This window comes from Convolutriloba macropyga, unplaced genomic scaffold, assembly GCF_964194025.1.
Source record: "Convolutriloba macropyga unplaced genomic scaffold, txConMacr16.3 SCAFFOLD_1381, whole genome shotgun sequence".
NCBI classification, from domain to species: domain Eukaryota; kingdom Metazoa; phylum Xenacoelomorpha; order Acoela; family Convolutidae; genus Convolutriloba; species Convolutriloba macropyga.
Genome location: NW_027450688.1, coordinates 30795 through 39600, shown reverse-complemented (window position 1 = coordinate 39600; position 8806 = coordinate 30795). Strand labels below are relative to the sequence as shown.

General features: G+C 43.0%; 1 protein-coding gene across 1 annotated transcript; it reads right to left on the bottom strand.

Annotated features, from left to right (window-relative positions):
• Positions 1 to 614: 614 nt before the first annotated feature.
• LOC142356082 (uncharacterized) lies at positions 615 to 6547 on the bottom strand. The gene is made up of 2 exons (XM_075408056.1): positions 2138 to 6547; positions 615 to 2078 (listed from the first exon to the last, which is right to left on the bottom strand). Exons 1-2 carry the CDS (start codon positions 6545 to 6547, stop codon positions 615 to 617), a joined length of 5874 nt encoding a protein of 1957 aa, XP_075264171.1.
• Positions 6548 to 8806: the final 2259 nt, after the last annotated feature.

Here is an 8806-nt window from a genome sequence, read left to right as displayed (position 1 = left end):
TCCAATGAGGGAATAGATATTGTTGAAAATTTTGGCCATAAGCAGTCATTCCAAGCATTCTTTTTCTATCAATTTTAGCAATGTTTTTGTTAAGATTAAATGCTGTTTATGCTCTTCGGCCTAAGTCTTGCATACCAAGACAACTTTTCATTAATATTTGTATTTCTGAAAGTCGCAACTATGGTAGCAAATCAAGCTCTATAAATACATCATAATTCGCGCCATTGGCAGACAAGTTATGGTCAAAAACGGGAAATCCCTTACTATAAATAATATTGAAAGTGAACGTCAACCACTTCTGACTTCTTCAATAAAATCAACATATAAAAAGCTTCAACGAAAATAGGTTGGGGGAATGAAAATCATGAAATGAAAGGGTTTTGGAGGACGAAAGTGTAGATGGGGGGAGGAAAATGAGGGTGTGGGGGGAGATAAAATATAAAGGAACTTGGTTCCTTTACACTCCCGGCAACAAAAGCAAGCATTTGATATGAAAATGTAAACACAATAAAGCGAAAAGTTTTCATTCCGACATTGAGTTTTGTGTGTGTGTGTGTGTGTGTGTGTGTGTGTGTGTGTGTGTGAGTCTGTGTGTGTGTTTCGATGAACTTGTTTCAGTGACCCTCCGGCGCACCTAACGATTGTGGGAACACACGGCTTAGGGTTACTGCTGGTCTTTGTACCATTCCTGTAGCCGTCTGGATGTCGAAACTCCTGGCTATCCCGTCTGAACCTCTGTGTGCATTCACAATCTTCCCAAGAGGCCAGATGCCTCTGGGTGTGAACTCCTTGAGCACCCACACAATGTCACTTTCATCCAGCTCATCATGTGATCTTTGCCACTTCGTTCTCTTGTTGAGCTCAGGAACATATTCCTTCAGCAACCTGCTCCAGTAGTGATCAAGTAGTGTCTGCGTCAACTTGAAGTCCTTAGTGGAGAACCGCTGGTTGCTGTTCACAAGAGGTTTCAAACACATGTGAGGTCGGCGAAGGAGGAAGTGATTCGGAGTAAGTGGTCCCTCATCTGAGATGCTGCAGCCCACATGAGTTAATGGCCTGGAGTTCAAAATTGCCTCGGCCTCTGCCACAACTGTCTGGAAAACTGAGAGTGTTAGTTTCCGACTGCCCAGCACTATTAGTAGACTCCTCTTCGCGGTCTGTATCAGCCTCTCCCAGACTCCTCCGAAGTGTGGTGCCAATGGAGGGTTGAAAGTCCACTGAATGTTCTGTTGAGCCAATTGCAGTCTGATGTACTCATTGTCTGGCTTGTAGCTTCTCTGGAACTTCAACTTCGTTGCTTGGTTGGCTCCAATGAAGTTTTTGCCATTGTCACTCACAATGAGGTCAGGGTATCCACGTCGTGAGACAAATCTGCGGATTGTCATGAGAAGACAATCAGTTGAGAGGTCATGGCATACTTCTAGGTGGACAGCTCTGGTGACCAGGCATGTGAACAAGCAGACGTAGTGCATCTGGGTGCCCTCTCTCTTGTCCTCAATGTAGAAAGGTCCAAACATGTCCATTCCTGTGTTGACGAAAGGGTACTGCTTGTTTGCATCTGGAAATCTGAATTCAGGAAGATCGGCCATTTTAGGTCTCACATTGTCTGCCCTCCATCGTCTGCAAATGAAACAGTATTTCCCCAGACATCGCAGCACTTTTCTCAATCCAATCATCAAGAAAGTCTGTTGCAGGTTAGCCTTCACATGTTCCACACCCTGATGGCCACAGTCATGGTGCGCCTTTTCAATCAACAGTCTTGCAATTTTGCTCCTGCTATGGAGAAGAAGCGGATGTTTTGCATTATAGGTTAGAGGTGCCTTGTTGAGTCTTCCTCCTACCCTCAAGAGTCCGTCTTCATCTAGAAAGGGTGTGAAGGGCATCAGCTTGTCTCCTTTCTCAAGATTGCCTCCCTTCAACAGTGCAGAAATTGTTCCTGAGAACAACTCGCTTTGGGACATTTTGATGAGGTAGTTCCTTGCCCTGTTCTCATCTGATGCAAAAGTGTTAGTGTTGGATGTCTCAGGTGATTCGTTTTGTCTTCTAGTTCGAACTTTTGCCCTGAAGCGTCTTATTGCCTGGAACACACCATTCTAGTAGAGTTGAGCAGTCGACTCCATGTTGAAAATTTGTCAACCTCAATGACCGGCGTCTGAAGTTGTTTCGCTTGAGTGGCGCATATGTTGGGATCACTGTCCTCGGCAAAATTCCAAGAGTCTTGAGGTTTGCTCAGAAAGTCCGGTGGTTGGAGCCACAGCTTTGGTATGTCTGATGGGGTGAGGCCTCGTGTTCCATGGTCAGCGGGATTCATCTTTCCAGGGATGTGTCTCCAATTTTCTTGGTTGAAATTCTCGTGAATTTTGGTTAATCTGTTGGCAATGTACATTTTCTGTCTTTGCTTGGATTGGATCCAACCAAGTGTAGCGGTGCTGTCTGTCCAAAAGTGTTTTGAACTTATTGTAGTTGTCATCTCGCTCTCACAGAACCCAGCTAGCTCTGCTCCAAGTGTTGCAGCTTCCAACTCCAGTTTTGGAATGCTCAACTGCTTGATCGGTGCCACTTTTGTTTTACTGATCACATATCGGGATGTGGAAGATCCATCGGCGTTCGTTGTCCTCACATAAACTATGGCAGCAATTGCACTCATTGAGGCATCAGTGAACGTGTGAAGTTGATGGGTTCCATTGGTGCTGGGAATCAAGCATCTGGGAATTTCAATTGGAGTCATGTTGTCGAACTCATCCATCCACTCCTGTAGTTCCTGTTGGTAGCATTCTGACACAGGTTGATCCCAGTTTCTTCCCTCTTTAATGATTCTTTGGAGGCTGCATCTAATTCTGATGGCAAAGGGTGATATCAGTCCGATTGGATCAAACAGAGAAGCTGCCATTGAAAGAACCTTTCTTTGGGTCATCTGTTGTCCTGTGTAGAGAAACTTCGGTTTTGCAAACATCAACTTGTCAGTTTTTGGGTCCCACGTCTGACCAAGGATTCTTTGGGCTTTCATTTCCGCCTTGTCTTCTTCCAGTAGGTTTTCTAATGCTGCTGGTCTGTTGCTCAAGAACTTCGTCAGATTGAATCCTCCTGTATGTAAAACAGTTTTGATCTCCTCTGCACTTCTGCGGGCCTCCTCTTCAGAAGGGTAGGTCTGCATGAAATCATCCATGTAGAACTGCTGCATGATTGATGTGTAGGCCTCTGGATGTTCTTGTTTGTGGTCATTTGCACACTTCTGCAGAACAAATATCGCACAAGAAGGTGAGCATGTGGCTCCAAAAATGAGTCGATTGTATTTGAAGATCTTTTCATTGCCATCCTCTGTCCAGAGAAAACGGAGATAGTCTTGGTCTTTTGGTTGGATGCCAATCTGCATGAACATCGCCTCGATGTCCGCTGTGATTGCCACTGAGTACTGTCTGAAGCGGAGAAGAAGGCCATGCAGGTTGCAGAGTAGATCCGGCCCTGTCAGCAATGCATCATTGAGTGAGAGTCCCTTATATTTGGAAGCAGCGTTTGTGACTCTGCGGATTTTGTCTGGTTTCTGTTTGTTGATCACTGGGTGATGGGGAAGGTACCAGACAGAGTGTCTGCAACTGGGGTCTGCAGTTGTGATGTAGTTTTTATCCAAATCTTTTTTGATTGTTTCCTCATAGCGGTCTCTCAAGTTTGTATCCCTCTCCAACCTCTGCTGCAGAGCGTGCCACTGAACTTTGGCCATGAAGTAGTTGTTAGGTAGTGTGATGTCTTTCTTCCATGGAAGTCCAATCTGGTATCTGTCACCAATGTGTCTTATGGTATCATTGAGGATGGAAACCGCCTCCTTGTCATCTGAAGACTGTCCCTTTGAAGAACACTGATTGAAGTTCACTCCTTCAATTGTCCAGAAGAGCTGGAGAAGATCTTCATCTGGATCGTCTTGCCGTCCCTTGATATGATTGAAAAGTGTTATGTTTGTGATGTTTGACTGTCCGACCCTCTTCTGTGTGTACCTCTGAGGAATGGGCCCTGTCAGTGTCCAGCCAAGCAGAGTGTTGACTCCGTATGGTGTACCAGTGGGTCCCGTTGTGAACTGTCTGGGAACTGTTGCTGTGAATGCGTCTGCTCCAATCAGTATTCCGATCCGGTTGTCCCTGATTGTTGGAAATCTTATGCTCTGGAGGTGAGAATGGTCTCTGCAGATCTCATTCAACATTTCAATTTGAACTCTTGGCATGCGAAACTCGTCCATTGCTGTTGCGTACACAGGGATTCTGATCACAGGACAACTGCTGTACAAAGCTCCTATGCCGATCATGACATCTGCTGTTTTGACTGAGTGTTCACCATGAAGTGAAGCTAGTGGTAGGGTTATATCTTTTGGTTGTTGAACTTGAAGTGCATCAGCAACCTTCTGTGTTATTTGAGTATTGTCACTGCCACTGTCCAGCAATGCGTAGGTTTCAATGCAAAGATCTCTGTTGAAAAGTGTTACTGGTATTGCCTGCAACTCAATCTGCGGTCTGATCCAAGAAGTCTCCTGCTGGTTGCTGCAGGTGTAGTTTTGTTGCGGAGTAGTTGCCTGCTGCTGAGCCACAGTGCGTTGATTGCTACTCTGCTGTCTGTTGTTGCTGTCGTTCTGCGTGTTCATCGGCTGAGGGTGAAAACCATTTTTGTTCCAGTTGCCCCTGTGTGAAGTACTGCTGTTAGATCCACCATGTCTGTTTTGAGTTCCACTCTGTTGGTTGTAGTTTGAACTCGTCTGCTGCCTTTGGTTTTCATTGTTAAAGTTACGTCCATAGTTTGACTGGTTTTGGTTGGTTTGGGGTCTGAAGTTATTTTGTGAGTTTTGGTTCCAGTTCCCATTTGGTTTTGCATATTGTTGCATCTGCCTTGCATCTGTCCTATGGAGTGTTGAGTGATGGAAGCCATTGCATCTGTCCACAAGGCACCTTGTTTTTGATTGACAGAGACCCTTTTCATGACCTCTTAGACAGTTAGGGCAGAGATTGAACCTTCTCACACAACACTGTCGGTCATACACTGTTTTTTCCAAGTATTCGGGACATCGACCAAGGTTGTGGTTTTGTGAGCAGAGTTGACATGACACATCTGGTGGCCCCCTTCTAGAAGAACTGTTCACTCTGGTTCTCTGGTTCCGTTGTGGGGAGATGTCCTCACACGCCTCTGCGTAGGAGTCAATCCAATCAGCAAAGTGGGTAAGGTTAGGTTGCAGCAAGGCTTGGCTTCTTGTGTGTTGATTCCATCTGATTATCATGGTAGCGTTCAGTTTGTCTCTGGCCATTCTCAGGACGGCTGAAGACTTGAGGTCAGCTTCAAAGTTGTGAAGCCTGAATGTTTGTATCAGTCTCCTCAAGAAGGATGAAAAGCTCACAAAAGTGTTTGGTTCGTCCAGTCTGGGTTTCGGCCACTTCTCCAATTGATCTAGGTATGCAGCGACAATATGCTGTGGTTTGCCAAACTTTCTGGTCAGTTCAGCGATAGCTTCATGGTAGTAGTCCCCGTTGTATGAGTATCCACTTATAGAATCTCTTGCCTTATGTGTTACAGACTTTTGGAGGTATGTCATTTTTTGAGCGTCTGAGAGGCCACTGTTGTTGTGAATGGTCGCTTTGAAAAAGCTGAACCACTGGTGCCATTTCAAAGGATCACCTTTAAAATTATCAATTGATATCTTGGGCAAACTCATTGTGTTCTGTATCATCAGTGCCTGGTGTTGCATCCAGTCTGGTGAAGAACTCGGGAAACTCGGGAAGCCATTGTATAGGTTGTTGTTAGAGCCGTTGTTATAGTGTACTTCATGCCCGGTACAACTGTTCAGTGGTTGTTGATTTTGTGGTGTGTACCTATGGCTCATGGTAGGACCAGCTTGGCTATTGATGTGAAAAGAAAGTGGTTGTTGCAAATGCCCAGCTCTATCCTCACTCTCATGTTGGTTCTGTCCTCGAACATGGTTCTCTTCTCTCGATCGAATTGAATTTTGCCAGCCCTCATCTATTCTCAAGGCCCCTGTGAGAAATTCTCTGTTCCTTCCTCTCTCTTCAATGTTAAAAACGGGTTGAGAATTATCAGGGTCTTCTGAGTCGGACGAGTCAGCTTTGTTTGTTTCCTGATTGTTGCGGCTTGCCAACTGATGTTTCATTTGTTTCATTGCTCTATTGCGTAAAGGGTACTGTTTTCTCAGTAGATTAGGGGAAGGCGCTGCTGATGTGTTGAAAGCAGATTCAGTGTCACTTGCATCCGTTCTGTGTGCTTTTGTTCTCTGTTTGCTTTTCAGCATGGTTATGTTTCTTTCAGCAGATTCATTAGCAAGTGTTGTCAACTCTTCACTTGTTAGCTGTAGCTTCATGAGTTCACTGCAACTTCTGTCCAACTGCTCTTTTTGAGACCTCAAAAGTTCCAAAGTTTCACGTAGTATGCTTAGACCTTCGTTACGATTGCTTTGTTCTTCGAAGAGGTCTTTTACTGCGTTCCACTCTATCACTTTCAGCTGAAGTTGTTGCTTGAGGCTGTTCTTTGCTGTTGATGATGCTTTGGACTTGTTTGGCATGTTGATTGTGTTAGAAGACTTTTCTTATTTTACAAAGTTTATACTGCACTGTTACTGCACTATGTTTCCTTGTAACAGCCCTATTCTAGTTTTTGTTATGTTAAACCTATTATTTAAATGAGGCTGTTGCTTACTGTGCTTAGCTAATGCTTTTGTTTAATGTTTGATTACTATGTTTATGCTTGTCGCTATAACTAAGTGATGTTTGATACAGATATGATGCTAATCAGAAGTTGCATAGAGTTAAACTTTTCCACTAATCAGTGAAATTTTTACAAACTTGGATAAATTAGATGTTTGTCTGGTTGCCTATTTGATTCTCGAGCGCGACAGAAGGAACCCTAACCTGTGGTGGTTAACTTTCGACTATTGTGTGTGTCTACTGACACTGGTGGGGGGATAACTTCACGTTCCTATAAACCTTAAGGTAGCAAGGGCATATCAGGCCTTGCAACTAATCCTAAGTTAGTGTGTGTGTTGGTGGTGCTTTAAATTTCACCTAGAGGAGGACCTACTCCTTTGAAAACTAATGCGGAAAGATACTATATTGATCCAACGATGACTAGTCGCCTATTAAAATCCAGCCTTTGAAATGAAGACATTCAAATCCGCAAGCAAGACCAGCCCATCTGTCGTGACTAGGCATCCCACGCAAGCATCCTTTTCAGGAGAACTCTCATCTCAGTCTTCACTTCTAGGGCCAGATTAAAAATCAGTTGGATCATTTGTGATTGTGATGTTTTTGATTAAAAAGTGTGAAGTTATCAAAACCAGAGTTTAAAATGTGCTAAGTGTCAAATGTCTAAGTTCCCCCCTATAAAATCAAAAATTCCCCAGTCTGCGTCGAGCAAGTTTCAAAGGTCCTTTTTTGACCCTAGGATACGCCAGAAATGTTTATGCTCTTCGGCCTAAGTCTTGCATACCAAGACAACTTTTCATTAATATTTGTATTTCTGAAAGTCGCAACTATGGTAGCAAATCAAGCTCTATAAATACATCATAATTCGCGCCATTGGCACACAAGTTATGGTCAAAAACGGGAAATCCCTTACTATAAATAATATTGAAAGTGAACGTCAACCACTTCTGACTTCTTCAATAAAATCAACATATAAAAAGCTTCAACGAAAATAGGTTGGGGGAATGAAAATCATGAAATGAAAGGGTTTTGGAGGACGAAAGTGTAGATGGGGGGAGGAAAATGAGGGTGTGGGGGGAGATAAAATATAAAGGAACTTGGTTCCTTTACAAATGCATTCATTTGCGTAAAATTTTTTCCTCTTTTTGGTCTGGGTAACTCAGCTTTTACACTTGATATGTGCTAATCTGTATTAGAGAAGTGTTTGTTTTGGTTAGGCCAGTGTTTATGAGGGGGGTAGGGATGTGTAATCTTTGTACTCTCTAGAAGTCGTGTAAATAAGCTCTGATTCGGAAGATTTTTTAATTTGGAAGAGACGTATATCAGGTGTCTGAAAGTGCACACTTTCAGACAATTTAAAAATCAATTCATGTGTTCATTCAGAATTTTTAAAACACAGAAGTAATTTCAGAGCAATAATTTGTTTTTATTGCCACTGAAAAGCAAATTTCAAATCATTGATGTGGGTAGCTTTGTTGGAAGTTTCTACTGAGAGAGGAAAAATGAAAAAAAGCTTAGTGAAAAAATTAAGCATTGAACAAATAACCCTAGCGATAATTAACCCTAGCGTTTTCATTAAGTACCCATTTCTAATGCAGTCAAGTTACATTAAATGTGCTTTTTCACTTGTAGGTTATTTTTGCTAATCATAACTTATTCATCTGTTTTGACTAGCGTGTTCACTTTCATGCCTAACAGTATTTATCCTGGTTCCTTAACTATTGCCTTTTCAAATAAAGTAGCTGATCATAATTCATTCTCCTATGCTTTAATACACCACAATTAGGAGTAAAGCAACCTTGATGAGCGAAATCAGTACCTTAAGGATTAATGTACGGAATGGCGTGGTAAGCAGGATCTCACAATAGGATCTTACTGGTCTGCGAAACAACTTCAGAACATCTTCAGTAGAGTGCAAATCAAGCACGGCGGTTGATTTGGAATCTGTTACAACCAATGAACTACTTCCAGAAGGGCACTAGAGTAGCTTTCGCAGTGATGAAAAATTGGAACCCAATAAATTTACTGCTACGAATGATGCTCGTAGTCGGGAACAGGAGAGTTGCAAGAGGTAGCAAATCTGGGTTTCTCCATTGGAGGCATCTGTGCCAATAAATTCC